The following is a 15,307-nucleotide window of genomic DNA, read 5'->3' as shown; positions in this document are numbered from 1 at the left end:
TGAAAAAGCCAATACTTGTATTGATCTGGAAACGCTTGTTGGTAAAAATGCTGACCTCGATTATTTATTCTTTTTTTTATATTACGTTATTATGACCCCGTTCATACGATTGATTCTCCAAATCTAATTTTATTTCCCAGTAAGACGTGCATGTGAGAGGCGTTTTCTGCTCTACATTGGTTGTTGCTCTCTAAACATTTTTTTTTTCTTCCGCTCTTATACTTCACTTCAGTTTCTTGTATCGACTAGTTTCTCGGACACGTTGCGTTTTGCCAGTTGGACTAAAGGCGCAGAATTTCCCTCAAACTTTGTCAACAAAACAAAACAAAACATCCAAAGTGAGTATGAAAAGAACAGCGTTCAGCTATAAAAATACCAAACTTGCATAGCAAATAATATCTTAAATTCAACAGGGAAACCAAAATACAAAGAGAAGTACCAGAACTGTTGTTTTTTTGCTGCGTGAGCTATTTACTTAACCAAAAGATGCTTTATCTTTTAAGTAACTTTAATGCTTTTTAAATATTTAATATAATAATATAAATATCTAAGGACTGACTTGCCCCCCCCAAACCCCCAACAAAAAAAAGGCTAATTTTAAGAATTAGTAAAGAAAGAAGTACATTTTTACAAACGATTATTATAATCATGTGATTTTGCAGGTTTATGAAATTGTCAGCTTAACCTGTAATGACAGTCATGTGTAATACTACTGCATAATGAAATGGAAAATTTCTAATTGTTTCTGTTCTAATTGTTGTGCATAGATCAATATACAATAGTACAAAAGTACATTAAGCTTTGATTAAAAAATAACAGCAAAGATTTTCATTGTTTCAAGTGTATCCTACAGTCTGGAGGCATTACATATTTTGCTGGTAATAGCTTGTTTAAAAGTTACAAGTAAAATAACGGTCTTAGGCATTTGTCACAGATGATTAGAATTTAATGTTAATGATTTGAAATTATGAGTATAAAATCATTTTCTAGACCAAACATTTAGTGGGGAAAAAATGAAAACGAAAAATTAGTGAGTTGCGTTTGTGACTCATAGTCACATATGCTTGTTCCTGTTTGCTCTTTTTTTTCTTTGTAAAAGAATGAGCCTTTTTTATGAATATATATATATATGTATATATATATATATATATATATTTTATTTTTTTTTTATTTTTTTTTTTCACTGAAAAGAAATCTCGCTATATCTCCTGGCTTTTGATTAAAAAAGAAACTCAGTTTCATTTCTTTATTTTTTTAGAAAAAGAAACAGAATGGCAACTTGCAAGATCCTCTTTTTTCTCCTTGGTAAGCATAAATAAATTCATGAAGTGCATTGTATTATTCTAAGCTGTACTATATGTTGTATTTTGAACAGTCTAATTACTTTGTCTGCAGAGCGTTCTCTGTCTTGCTGTTTAACCCTCTTTGCTCTCTATCCTTCTCTCCATCAGCACTGTGTATATGGTGTGGGAACTGTGATGTGTTTTATAAGCGAGTCGGGGACGATGTTTCCATGGATTGTGGAGTGCCTCCAAACAGTGATATAGATTGGAAATTTAACAACGAGCTCATCTTAGGCATTAAAGGCAGAAGTGGAACTAGACGGATGGGTATCAGTTCTTTCAGTTTTTTTCAATACAAAAATTATTTGAATATGAAACTTTGTGAGTAGTCACACTGTAATTGATTTAATTTTTATAGGTTCCTCCCATATTACGTCAAAAGCAAAAGCATATGGAGACACTCTGAAGGTTCCCAGACTGGAGACAAGAGATGCTGGAGTCTATTACTGCAGGCAGTCAGGAAAACAATACACTCTGTATGTTGTGTCAGGTGAGAGACGTCAGCAGTGGTTGTTATTTTCATGTATGTATTTATTTATTATTATTGTATTTTTCATATTTACTCCATTTTCTCTCTCAGTCTTTGCTAAACCAGGCCCAGTGCTGGTGCAGTCTAGTGATGCAGAGCTGCACTGTGACATTACAGGAGACACAAAAAAGGAAGTTCTGTGGCTGAAACCTCCTAATGATCAAAAACATAATGAAAAAAATCAAATAATTCACCTGAAGTCTGTGACTTCAGAAGAAGCAGGCCAGTGGACGTGTCAGGTCAATGATGAATTGAAGCTCACTGTAACATTGACTGTTGTTGGTTAGTGTCTTTTAGTAGTTGTTATTCAGTAAAAAAGTGTTTTTTATTACTGTAATACTTCTCATTTCATGGTGTCAGTGACATTTATCTGGGTCTCCAACAGGTCTCCAGACCAAACCTGTTAATGTTTCTGAAGGGGACGACATAGAGCTGCCCTGTTCTGTTCCTCAGAGTGTATCTCAGCGTGTTGTGGGTGGGAAATGGAAGGCTGACCACCTTCCCACAGTCTCTTTCCCAACCCTGACGAACACAGAAGGCAAAGGCTTACACTGGAATGGCGAGGATTTATCAAAAGTCAACTTTACTACAGAGCAACTCAGCACCAACTTTGCTGTCACTTTGAAAAATGTGAATACTTTACTCTGTTTTTAATAATACAGATTTAATACAAATTTAATAACATTTTTCTTGTATAAAGAACTATTAGTGCAACTGAAAAGGTTCCATCGATGTTAAAGGTTCTTCATGGAATCATCAATGCCTATAAAGAACCATTTTTTTATATGCTGACAGTAATTTCCCCTCATATTCTTTCAGGTGCAGAGCAGTGATGAAGGGACGTTTGTGTGTACAGTGGAGTTTGAGGGTGGAGCGAGTCTAAGTGTTGAGACGACTTTGATGGTTGTTTCTAAACCTTCAGGTAAAACAAAACTACACCTATGTATATACTGGAAATTTAATTGTGCATGATCATTTTCCCTATTTTTACATTTAAATTATGTTACGCCACATCAAGAAGGACCAACAGTGAGTGAAGCTCTCTCTTCATATCTCTCTGTCATTATTCATATACAGCTCTTGTACAGCATTTTTCAAAATTTAGATCTGGGCCTGTATGTATGCAACTTCTCAGAAATGTTTTTAAGAATGGTCTTAAGGTTTAACTTGAGAGTCAAAAAATGTTAGTAAAAAGTAGAACTTGTCTAGGAGTAGAAAACTTTTATGAAGAAGCTAAAAGCAACGTTCAGCAAAGTCTAAGGTCTAGGACTGAATCTTAAGTGCTGACTTAAGTGATACTAAAATGTTGTGAACTAAGGACTACAATGATGTCAACCCAAAATGGCTGCCCTCAACCTTTGAATTAGCCAATGGTGAACCAGTCAAACTTTAACGGCAACAAATTGCAGTGAGCGTAAATGCAGCATTTTCTCTGACAAGACATTCAGAAAGGAAGGTACAATGTTTTGGCAACAGCATGCAAAGGAAATTGCAGCATACAAAAAAAGCATGCAAGCCATTGATGCATTTTATTTGAAGCTTATTAAACCCTTTTATTAAACCCTTGGAGCCTGCTGATTTTTTTTATTCCTTATAGCAGAAACAACTTACTGTTTCGTTTTTGGTCATATAGATAAGAGACATTATTTGGAACTGTAAAAGGTTTAGGTCATGTTAGCCTATTTTCGGAGCCTGCTGTTTGGGAACGCAGATCTGGGAGGTCTAAGCACTAAGCACTAAGCACTTCAACAAGACTAAGCATTTTAGAAAGACAAAATTGTTTTACTAATTTCAATTGCTGTGTAAAGAGATCGGTTTGTTAATTAGTCCAGTTGCTGTCCCATTGCAAAGTCACATGTATTTTCTAATGCACATGTTTTAATGCGTTTAAGGTGTTGTTCATGTGCAGGGGTGCCCGTCGAGTCAATGCTCCCCCTTGGCGATGGGCATGTGGCCACTCCTTCCATTTGTGGTACTGCAGATGCTCCAGACCCTGCATTGCTTAATCTGAAGGAGTTAAAGAGATGGTAAGAAGAAAAAGATAAGTTTAATGTGCTAGCCTTTTTTTATAACTTGACATTAGTTACTTAAATCTATGGACATCGGAAAAACACACATTGGATTCAATAAACATGTTTGCACTCTGTAAAATTTTCTGCATGTGAATATAGTGTGGAAGAAGCTCGAGCCGGTCCATCTGAGGCATCTTCTACTGTATCATCTCAGGACATCTCCTCATATTCTCCAGATGAGCCTTCTCCCTCACAAGACACAGCGTTTGTACAGAGTTCAGCCTCTGGGGATGACATTGAGTCTCTTGAAAGAAAAAAGCTCAATTTGCAGATTAAGTTGCTGGAAATTCAAAATGAATATTACGCACAAAAACTGAAAAAAATTAAAGAATAGTCAATGTTTGTATGGTTGTTTTTTTTTGTTTTTTTTTGCAAATAAAATGGTTTGATGATGAGTTTATGCATTGTTGCTTATTGCCTATAAGTTTTGCTTACCCAAAATGTAAGTTAGCAAAAAGTCCCTTATTGACTCTCTCCCTGAAATGCTTTGTAATGTTTGCTCAGTGGTAGTGAAGAATGGACTTATTGAAGTAAATTGGTATCTTGTCTACAGTTCAAGATAAATTGGTATCTTGAGTACAGTACCTGTTAGAATTAAGATGCTATTTTTTCTGTGGTGCTCTATAAGGAGTAAGCCAGCATTTTAAATGACATCCAGGGTGAACATAATCTGGTTTGAATAACCCTGTAAATCCACTCTGGGAAAGAACAATAATCCAAACATGAGTGCCAAAGATGGCTCCAACAAATGCAGGAATGCCCGAAATACATATAAAAGACGCTTGCTTCTGAAGGTCAGTTTGGAAGTCAACAAACTGCCTTACTATATTTGGTGTGGTTAGAAGTTCAAAAGTGATATTTAAAGGTGACCTATTATTCCTCTTTTTACAAGATGTAAAATAAGTCTCTGATGCCCCCAGAGTGTGCATGTGTAGTGTTAGTGCAAAAAAAAAAAAATAGCTTTTGAAAATGGCCACTTTCAGGGTCAAAGTGCACCAAAATGCAAAACAATTTTTTTTGTGTTTGCCCCTTTAAATGAAAATGCTGTTTAGCCATATATGTTCAAATTGGAATCGGTTTAAAAGTCAGTCATATCACTGTACTGTGCATAATAAATGCGTTTATGAATTGCACAAACAAGAAGCACGGCACAATAAAAATAATGAGCTGGTCTCATGGTTCCATCATGTGCTATCACAAACTTTATAAGTCCCACTTGTGATTATGAGCTCGACAAATGCAAGCAAACGACTTCACATTGCTTTCATATGCAGTTTTTAACTACCACATTCCTATTTACGATCATTCTGGTAGCACATGAAGGCAGCATCAGTGAAAACAGGCAGAGACAGAGTGCCAAGAGTGCCATACTTCTGTTATTTAAATGTCTGTTACACAGAAATAATGATCATTATGTGGTTGAAAAGACTGTTTGTTTTGCTCTTTCTGGATCGGCAGCAGCATGAATGCAGATTTGAATGTCTTTAACACCTGTTGTTTCATATCGTAAACGTCAGTAGAGCGTGAAAAGTGTGATATGAAACAGTCTAATACACAATGCTAAATCATTGTCATTCAGGAATAAGCTCTAATGTAAACACTGCAAAATGTTTTGGGAGGACATCGTCAAGTTCTTGCGAGACACATCAGATCTCACGAGATCTCATCCCACAAGATCTCGTCACATTCCTATTGCACATTATAACCAATCACACAAAATTCTGTTGAGCTTATGAATTCAATGGCCAATCACAGGCTTTCAGACGATCACTGAAACGTTTTTATCTAGTGTGCATGCTCACTGACTGAATTCTGCACTCTCACAAATTCTCTCATCATAAACAAAGTGAAGATGTACATACAATAAAAGTAAGAGATACATTTCACGGTTCAAATAACTTAAGTGATTAGATCTATGATCTAGATGTATTCACTGTCTAAGTAAGTGTTGAAATGAAAGCATTATAATTAGTAACTTAACAACATCCAGTACATCCATGCAAACTACTTCAATTTCACCATTTTGAATTGAAATTTATTTACGTGATTTGTGTAAAAAATAAATGTGAGTAGCCTAAAATTATTTTTTAATTATTTTCACAGTATTTATATCATGAAAATTAACTGAAATTTATGCCTGTAAGCAACACAGCTTGTTAAATGAGTATTTGAGCACATGGGACTTGCTGCCACTGTTATGACCGGCTAATGTCACTGCATATGGGGCAATTGTGGCCTGATGGTTAGATGGTCGGGCTTTTACCCCAAAGGTTAGGGGTTTCGAGTACTGGCAGGTATTGTAGGTGGGGGGGGAGTGAATGTACAGCGCTATATTGCAGAAATAAACATTTTACTGAAAGTAACCCAAATGAATGCATGTACTGAGAGTGGAAGGACTATTGATAAATGTAAAAAAAAAAAAAAAAAAAAAACTTGGCTAAGTGTTTAAGCAAAACAAATAACATTTGGTAATTCATCTGGTTATCAATGGAAAGTTAAAGCGCTGTTTATTTCTCACTGCTGATAAGTCTAATAAGTACACTCTTAAAAATAAAGGTACTATTAAAGGTTCTTCACAGTGATGCCACAGGAGAACCATTTTTTGGTTCCACAAAGAACCATTCAGTCAAAGGTTCTTTAAAGAACCATCTCTTTTTTACCTTTTTATAACCTGAAGAATCTTATTTGTTTTGTGAAACAAAAAGGTTCTTCAGATGTAAAAAGTTCTTTATGGAACCATTTAGACAAAAAAGGTTCTTCTATGGCATCATGACACACCTTTATTTTTAAGAGTGTAGTACTGTGAGTTTTATGTCAGTCTATGCAGATGTGCTGGGAAGCCGATACTTTTATCAATGTGCACATGTTATTTAGACTTGTTAGTTTAGGTGTAAAAAATGCTGACTTTGATTTTCTTTATTAATTTATTTGTATGTTATTGTTACCCTATTTATAATTAAAACGCTCAAAGCTATGATTGGATAACAGTGTACATTCATTCCTCATAGATGGACGTTGCTGTGATTTAGGTTAAAAACACATAAATAACTCAATACATATCAAACAAACTGTATGAAGACACAAAGCAACAGTGATCATGTAATGAATACAGTTGCACTTTTGTTGCGACATCACTGTCGGATATAATATAGATGGCACAGCATCTTCTTTTAGTTTTAATCTTTTTGAAAATCCTGTATCGAATTGTCTTCCTCCGGTTATTAAAATAACCTCAGCTCCCTGAGATAAGGGAACAAGTGTTGTGTCACTGATGATATGGCTAATTGTAAACGAATTTGCGGTAAAATGAAGTAAACAAAGGACAGAGTTCTTACTGATGCGGTCTGAAACTTCATTAAAAATAAATTTAATCCACTCTTTCAATGCAAACGCTGTTTTTTTTCCACAACTGCAGAGCATTGTTTTCAGAGTCATCTTTATCATTTCTGCATAGACCTGCACATTCGCCTCTCTGGTAAATGTTATGTGGGCAGGGCTAAATAGGCAGTAATGTCGATCTTCTTCTGTGGAGGCGGAGCTTAATCTATTTGTCTCCTATTACATCATATGTGGGAACATTCCAAAAGCCGTCATTTTGTCAGACTGCCTTCAAAAAATGCTACTTTTTAAATAACAACAAAGTTTTGAGTTCTGAAACTTACAGGATGTTTTTATAGTACAATGACCATGTCAACAGATAAAGGCAATTTTGGTTTCTTAGTTCATCATGGCTTTAACGGCAAATCAGAGGCTTTCAGATTAGTCACTGCTGAAGCACTAGAGCATGCTCACTTACTGAAAAAAGTGTACACACGATGTAAGATATTCATTTGGCAGTGTAGACAGCTTCAGTGATTATCACAAGATTTTTTGAGAGTGCTTAAACTCTCATTTGACTGAAGTCAGTGATAATGTTCTGTAAATGTTCTTTCAGGGTTGCTGCAGGATTTTTAAGCTCAAATTTAAGACTTTTTAAGACCTTTTTTAAGACCTGCACAAATAAAATGAATACCATATGAGCAGGGTAAGGCAATGTCTATGGTTAAATATTAAACTGTAAAATGACTGTAAACTACTGTAAAAAACGATTTACAGTTTAGATTTTTCACAAAAACAAAAGGTTTTATAAAGTGATACATTTCACATTTCTTTAAAGTGTCAATTTTTAAGTAAATAGAAAAAAGTATTCCTTTTATTAATTGAAACAATTATTATCAATAAATTATTATATTAATTTAAAAAACATACAAATACATGTTAGTGTTTAGATTTTTATGATGAATTATCTTCTAACTGATCCACCAGTTCACATTTACAGCTCTGCATGTTTGCAGGGTAAAAACATGGGTCGCTTTTCGCTTTGGTCTGAACAAAAACAACCTCAATACTATGTTCCTGCAAAACCACATTTCTGGGACCCTATTTTTTGAGACAGCGCCATCTAGCAATTCCATTTCAACAAAGAAATATCAAACAGACGCAAAGACTAGATCCATTGAAACTATTTATTTTTTTTTTTAATCTTTCCATCTTATTTTTAATGTAAAAGCTGACATAAACTTGAGTGTTCAAAGGGGTGTCAGCAATCTCCATTTAGCCCATTAAACTGTCCAAAATAGTTAATTGTGCTGCTGGATGTTGTAAATTAGTATTTGTATTCAAATTATTTTAAATTTATTAAAGTACTAATAAACACACTAATTTGTACAGCAATTGTTTTACTGTTTACTTCACTTTGTTAAGTGGGTCACACGTCAGACATGAAGCGCAGCAGCTAATGAACTGAAGTCTAGAATATATTGAAATAAATTAGGCTAAATATTTCAGGGGTAGGTTTAGGATTAGGAGTTGGTTAGGACAATAATTAAGTGTATACAATTAAACAACTAAATTCAGTATTTCCTTAAAAATAATAATATACAGAATTGAATAGCTACTGCTATAAATAGTATGAGCTGTTAATGCATACATAATACAAATAAATAAATACAATAAAATACAATAAAAATAAATAATTTAAAAAAAATTACAGGGTCCTAAAAATGCGGTTCTGAAACTACAGCCTCCTGTACTGTAAGAATACCCTACTCAAAACAACAGGCATATTGAAAATGCACATTCAATCTCTGCCAGCAGATGGCGCATTCGGAACTGCAGACATGTGTTTCCCCGGTAACCGCAGTACACAAAGCAGCTCAGCACCGGACTTTGAACGCGCAGCGCTCATGTTTATTTAACGAAATCACAGCCTTTTGAAGTTTAATCGTGACACTAAGCTGTATCGCAATTCTGGTCTTCCCGTGCCTAAAATTTAAGACCTCTTAATCATAATTAAGACTTTCTTGTACAATTTAAGACTTTTTATGACCTTAAATTTGATAAACTAAATTTAAGACTTTTTAAGACTTTTTAAGGACCCGCGGGAACCCTGTCTTTGCTCACTTTTGTATATAATGTATTTGCTATCTAAATAAGTGTGGAAATTAAAACATTATAATTTGTAACTTATAAACATCCAGTGATGCAAACTACTTCTTTAGTAAAATTTCACCACTTCGAACTGAAATATATATGTAGTTTACATGAATTGTGTAATTCGTAAATGAATGCGAGTAGCCAAAAAAGTAATTTCAATTATTGCCACAATATTTATATCAAGTGAATAATTTAAAATTCACGTCTGTAAGCCACTCAGCTTGGTAAATGAGGATTTGAGTACAAGGGACCTCTTGCCACTGTTATGATTGGCTAGTATTACTGCATAGGAAACCACATACATATACTGTAGTCAACATTTGAAGTGGATCAAAACCTTTCATGAAAGTTGTCCTAAAACCAAAAATAAAAAAAAGCCCATTCTTGTCTTAGGGCAACTTTGATGAACTTTTTTGATCTACTTCAAATATATTCAATTCCACATTAGCGCTGATGTTTCGGAAGGGTCAAAGCCAGTCAATAAACACTCAAGAGCAAGTTTACTGTGCGCCAACAACTGTAGTTATACAAATGTATGAATATCTATATCTGCAATAGATTTTAGCCTTTTCAGAGCAAAAGAAAAGCGCTAACACTGACATTCTGTAGGAATTTACCAAATTCAAGTGACTGAACACCAGTGCACTGGGCCTATGGGATGCTAAAATATAACTAGTGATCAATGTTTTGCTCTGAAGGCAGTCATATGCAAAAGTATTTGCACATGTGACATCACAAATCCCACAATATCCAAACAAACTGGTTTTGGAGCTTGATTAAGTGCTTTTATTATAATGAGGAGGATGGTTTAAAGGACAAGTCCACTTCCAAAGCAAAGATTCACATATAATGTAATAACCCCCTTGTGATCCAAGATGTTCATGTCTTTCTGTCTTCAGTCGTAAGGAAATAGTTTTTTGAGGAAAAAACTGCAGCATTTTTCTCCATATAATGGACTGATATGGTGCCCCGTTTTTGAACTTCCAAAATGCAGTTTAAATGCGGCTTCAAACGATCTCAAATGCAGTTGTAAAAGATCCCAGCCAAGGAAGAACGGTCTTATCTACTGAAACGATCTGTTATTTTCTGTTATTTTCATTTTTTTCCGGTTCATGACAGTTAGGGTATGTCGAAAAACTCCTGTTCATCTCATGTTCTCCCTCAACTTCAAAATTGTCCTATATTGCTGTTTTACCTTTTTTGTTAAGGGTGTTTGATCTTCTTTGCATGTTCACTTTGCAAAGACTGAGTTGGTACTTTTGCAGCGATGTAGGATGATTTTGAAATGATTTTTGAAGTTGAGGGAGAAAATACGGTCTGAGTTTTTCGACATACCCTAACTGTCTTGAGTCAGAATACACAGAATTCAGAAGCACTAGAAACTAAGACAAAGAGTGCAGTGAAGACATAGAGATGGAGGGACTAAGCGTAGCTGATGGCCCGGAAGTATTTGGCAAAAATGAAGTGACGATTGACCAGGGTGGAGCCGGTGGGACGAGGAAACCCGGAGGAGGTGGAAGGGCGATTGTTCTGGGTGAAGCTAAGGGAGGGAGGAGCCAAGGCGGAGCTGGTGGGTCAACTGGCCGAGGTGGAGTGAATGACCCAGAAGCTGAAGCCAAAACTTTAGGAACCTTTAGCCTTGATGGAGCTGGTGACTGGAGGACCCAAGGCAGATCTGCACACTTAAGTGGGGTTAACTGGAGATGTTGAAGGACTGAAGGGGGCCAGCAGAGGCAGGGTTGAAGAACTGGTTGGATTGTGAAGAGGAGGCAAGAGAGGGAGGCCAGGTGGGTGCTCTGCAGACTCAGGATTCTCTGTGCTGAGCATAATCAGTGATGACAAAGACACAGGTATCTCAGTACTGAGCGGGATCAGTGGTAGTGGGAAGAAAATGGAGACTTCCTCTAAACATTCTAAAACATTCTATTCCAGCTCACCCTCAGCGGTGGGAAAATGGGTGGGGTCTACGAGCTGCCATGATGAGTAATGGAGGTGGAGCCAGGGAGCCTGAGGACAAGGACAAGGACATGGAGACTGAGAACAGAGGTGAAGCATAGGAGTAGAGGGATGATTGACGAGGGTGGAGCCGGTGGGACGAGGGAACCCGAAGGAGGCAGAAGGACAATGGTTCTGGAGAGGCCAAGGCTGAGCTGGTGGGTCGACTGGACGAGGTGGAGTGACAGGACCAGAACAGTGTTGGGGAAAGTTACTTTTAAAAGTAAAAACTAATTACGTTACTTAGTTACTTTTTATGGAAAGTAATGCGTTACGTTAATTTTGCATTACTTTTTAAATTTGGGCAGGGCTTGCTTCTTTCTTTTTAATATAAAACAATTCTAATGTAAAGGCCCTTTTATACCAAAAGTAAAATGAATTCACCTTAGACTGAAAGAAAAGTACATTTATGCGGGAGACCACTCTTCAGCTATAGAAAAACGAAGCACAAATGTTAGTTTATCTAAAGTAATTTTTGCTTATTAGTATGGTTAAATTGCATCATTGAAGTTCAGCAGGACAGACACTGGTTAATAAAATGTGATTAAATACATTAAGGATATTAGTTTTAATTAACATATTTAATTATTGCAGGGTTGCGTCAATGTTTTTTTGCATTTCAATGTTTTTATTTATTTTGAGGAATACTGAATCTGTTTTTTTGTGAGTGAGATGAATTAATGCATGTTCACATTTAGTCTAGAATACAGTAACATCATGTTTACTCCCAATTTCCCGATAGGAGACTTGTCAATCAATAAATGAGGAAAAAAAGTAACTGGCGTTACTTATTTGAAAAAGTAACTCAGATATTTTCTTAAAAATTCAAAAGTAATGCATTACTTTACTAGTTACTTGAAAAATTTAATATTATTACGTAACTTGCATTACTTGTAATGCTTTACCCCCAACAGTGGCCCAGAAGCCGAAGCCAGAATTACAGAAACCTCTAGTCTGGATAGAACTGGTGACTGGAGGACTCAAGGCAGATCCGCACACTTGAGTCAGGTTAACTGGAGATGTTGAGGGACTGAGGGGCTGAAGAACTGAAGAACTGGCTGGATTGTGAAGAGGAGGTTGGGTGGGTGCTCTGTAGATTCAGGATTCAAGACACAGGCAATTGTGAGCTGACCATAATCAGTATAGATGAAGACACAGGTATCTCAGTACTGAGTGAAACAATGACCGGCTCCATCCACTTTGGCTCTCTCATCACAGCAGGCGTGAGCTCCTCGTCTGTGGTGGGCTCTGGCTGTATTTCAGTGTGCGTGGATGATGGCAGGCTGGGCACTGGAATCGGTGATGTGGTGATGGAGGTTATGTGGGGCTGGATGCTTGCACTGTTCCTCAAAGGAAGTGGGAGAAGCTGAAAGTTGATGTATTCTGTTGATGTAAAACAAAGTTGATGTACTCTGCAAAACTCCAACAGGAATTCCCTCTGGGCATCAGAAAGTGAATGTCTTCATCCTGGCCATACCAAAAGCCGTCACCACTTGGTGGCTGATGCAACTGCTCCACATAGTTCACCAAGCAAAGGCCACCTTGGAATGTAAAAGTCACTCCTTCACTGAATCCTGCTGAGGGCAGCTATTAGGTGTCAATTTAACAGCAGCAATCCGTTCTTTTTTCTCATCTTTGGGTCTGGTATTCTTTAACTTTAACTTTGGCCATTTTGAATGGCCAAGGCTCGCCCAAGATGCCATATGACTGACAGGTACAGCAACCAATCACGTTTCGTTTTCGTTTAGTGGCATGGAAATGTCGCCACAATAACAGAGTGTAAAACTCTCTGGCATATTTTAAAGATTCTATGCCGCAAACTTTTCACATACTTTCAAAAATCCAGCCCTTAGCTGGTCCTGATAAGCACTTGTTTTCACAGTTGTAAATATGACGGCTTTCTTCTTCGTTGGGGGGTTTGGCCCCACTGCATTTTTGTTTCCAACTGGAACGTTAAAGAATGTAACACACTTGCATCTCCTGGAAATCCTGCATAATCTAACCAATCCGAAGACAACTTTGAATCTCCTGAAGTGTTTCCAGCTAAGTGTGCCTTAGGCTGAGACTAAAATACAAGTAACATTAGCTCTAAAACTGTGTGGCTTGCACAAACAGTACCAGACAAATGAAGAGAGCACGAGGAGGCTGCATTCACGTGACGGTGTAAATCCGAGATGACATTGTGACATTCTACTTGAGACAAATTATGTGTTTCTACAGCAACACTATCAACGCCAAAGCACTTACTTGCTCCTGAACTCCTAGTTGGAATTTGCGAACTCGGAATGTTCTGAGAATTACGACTTAATTGGACCAATTAATTGGCCGTCACACCTACAGAGGCCGCTCCCACAATAGTAGACTGACATGAGCTCTTACCTTAGACCAGCTGTCACAGTCCAGTAACTTTCCATGTTTTGATGCCAGAGCAGGTATGTAAGTTACACAAGAATATCTCCGATTGAGCGATCGAGGTGTTGTGTTGCTGGATGTAGTAATGAACATAGTGGTCGTCATTTACTCCTGACATCTGAGCCACTGAAAATGCAGTGGATTACGTTTGTTTGTAAATGGAATGCGGGGTGAGCAGAGCTCATTTGCATTTAAAGGAACAATCCCTTAGAATAGGTTGTTTGCAATCACATGATTCTGAGGATGCGCGAAATGCAGCTGGAGGGCAGGAAGTGATTTTTCTCTATAGGAATCAATAGCAGAATCTCAAAACGACTATGTTTTCAGTTGTTTATGGAAATCGGTCAAATCGAGAAGTTTTATTTCATATCGTGTATAAACATTTGCTGTTGCATAAGGAGGAAAAGGCAAGAAATTGACTGTCACAAACCCTATACAGCAGTAGTTTTAGGAGTGACATATATCTTGCATCCTTCATATAAATGTGGGAATCACTTTAGAAAGAGTTTGTTTGCTATCAGGCTTAGTTGCGTAGCTTATTTCCATGGCCTCGATGACAGGCTACTGAGGCAGCTACTTGAATTTAGTTGAAAAATCACTCCTCTTCATAACATAAGGATCACATCCAACATATGTTGTGATTTTCTGTTTATATGTTTCTCTTATACAGTACAGACATTCCTCCATCTCATCCGTTCTGCTTTTTCAGTCACTCCTGAAAGTTTGCTGCATGTGCAGGGTTTTGTGGCTATTGGTCCTGTTAGCAGCACGTAAAGAGAAACTTTTATTCAAATTCTGAACTGATTATAGAAAGCGAGCAAATAGCGCTTCCATATAGTCACTAAAAAGCTGTCACTCACTTCAATATTGCAATCTCACAATGTTCCGTTATAAGCAATGCCGCTCTCGGAACTACAAATATAAAATCTTACATTGTGTCTACGTGTGGCGTTTAGAATTAGGTGAATTCTCACTGTCTCACCCTGTATATATTTATATATTTCTTTATTAATATCTTAACATATTATTATATATTTTCTTAACCATGTGAACACACAAGCATTATTCGGCTCTCCTCCTGACCACAGATGGAGGTTTACGAGCCACTTTTTCCTGCGCTTTTCAGTCAATTTCTTGCCTTTCCGCCCTTATGAACAGCAAATTTTCATACATGATAAAAGATATTTTGTGGTTTCTCGGTTTGACCGATTTGAGCATCCATAAACAACGCAAAACATAGGCATTTTTGAGTTTCTGCTAGTGATTCCTATGGAGAAATATCACTTCCTGCCCTCCAGCTGCATTTCGCGCCACAACAATGACGTCATGTGCAAACAACCTATGAGATGATTTTTGCAGAGCTGATTTTGGCAAGGTAAAAGGGGTGTTGTTTTACAAAACCATTGAGAATTTTTAATCAAAGTATATTAGAGACTTTTCATTAAGACCCTAAAGAATCATATCAACTTGTGGAAAATGAG

General features: G+C 36.9%; 1 protein-coding gene across 2 annotated transcripts; it reads left to right on the top strand.

The window, feature by feature from the left end:
- Positions 1–197: 197 nt before the first annotated feature.
- On the top strand, positions 198–4,315 carry LOC127178070 (hemicentin-2). 2 transcript variants are annotated; one of them, XM_051130709.1, is made up of 9 exons: positions 198–338; positions 1,259–1,305; positions 1,452–1,610; positions 1,702–1,833; positions 1,924–2,154; positions 2,258–2,502; positions 2,692–2,794; positions 3,782–3,899; positions 4,044–4,315. In XM_051130709.1, exons 2-9 carry the CDS (start codon positions 1,272–1,274, stop codon positions 4,276–4,278), a joined length of 1,257 nt encoding a protein of 418 aa, XP_050986666.1. In that variant the 5' UTR covers positions 198–338; positions 1,259–1,271; the 3' UTR covers positions 4,279–4,315. The 2 variants fall into 2 exon arrangements, with proteins under 2 accessions (XP_050986666.1, XP_050986667.1); XM_051130710.1 differs by having other exon boundaries at positions 200–338; positions 3,765–3,899; positions 4,044–4,185.
- The last annotated feature ends 10,992 nt before the right edge of the window (positions 4,316–15,307 follow it).

Source organism: Labeo rohita, chromosome 16 (genome assembly GCF_022985175.1).
Source record: "Labeo rohita strain BAU-BD-2019 chromosome 16, IGBB_LRoh.1.0, whole genome shotgun sequence".
Taxonomy (NCBI): domain Eukaryota; kingdom Metazoa; phylum Chordata; class Actinopteri; order Cypriniformes; family Cyprinidae; genus Labeo; species Labeo rohita.
This window is presented reverse-complemented; position numbering and strand designations above follow the sequence as displayed.

Coding starts and splice junctions, on each gene's coding strand:
- LOC127178070 (XM_051130709.1), top strand. CDS start 1,272: ATGGCAACTTGCAAGATCCTCTTTTTTCTCCTTG. Junction 1,834..1,923: donor CACTCTGTATGTTGTGTCAG/GTGAGAGACGTC, acceptor TTTCTCTCTCAG/TCTTTGCTAAACCAGGCCCA. Junction 3,900..4,043: donor CTGAAGGAGTTAAAGAGATG/GTAAGAAGAAAA, acceptor ATGTGAATATAG/TGTGGAAGAAGCTCGAGCCG.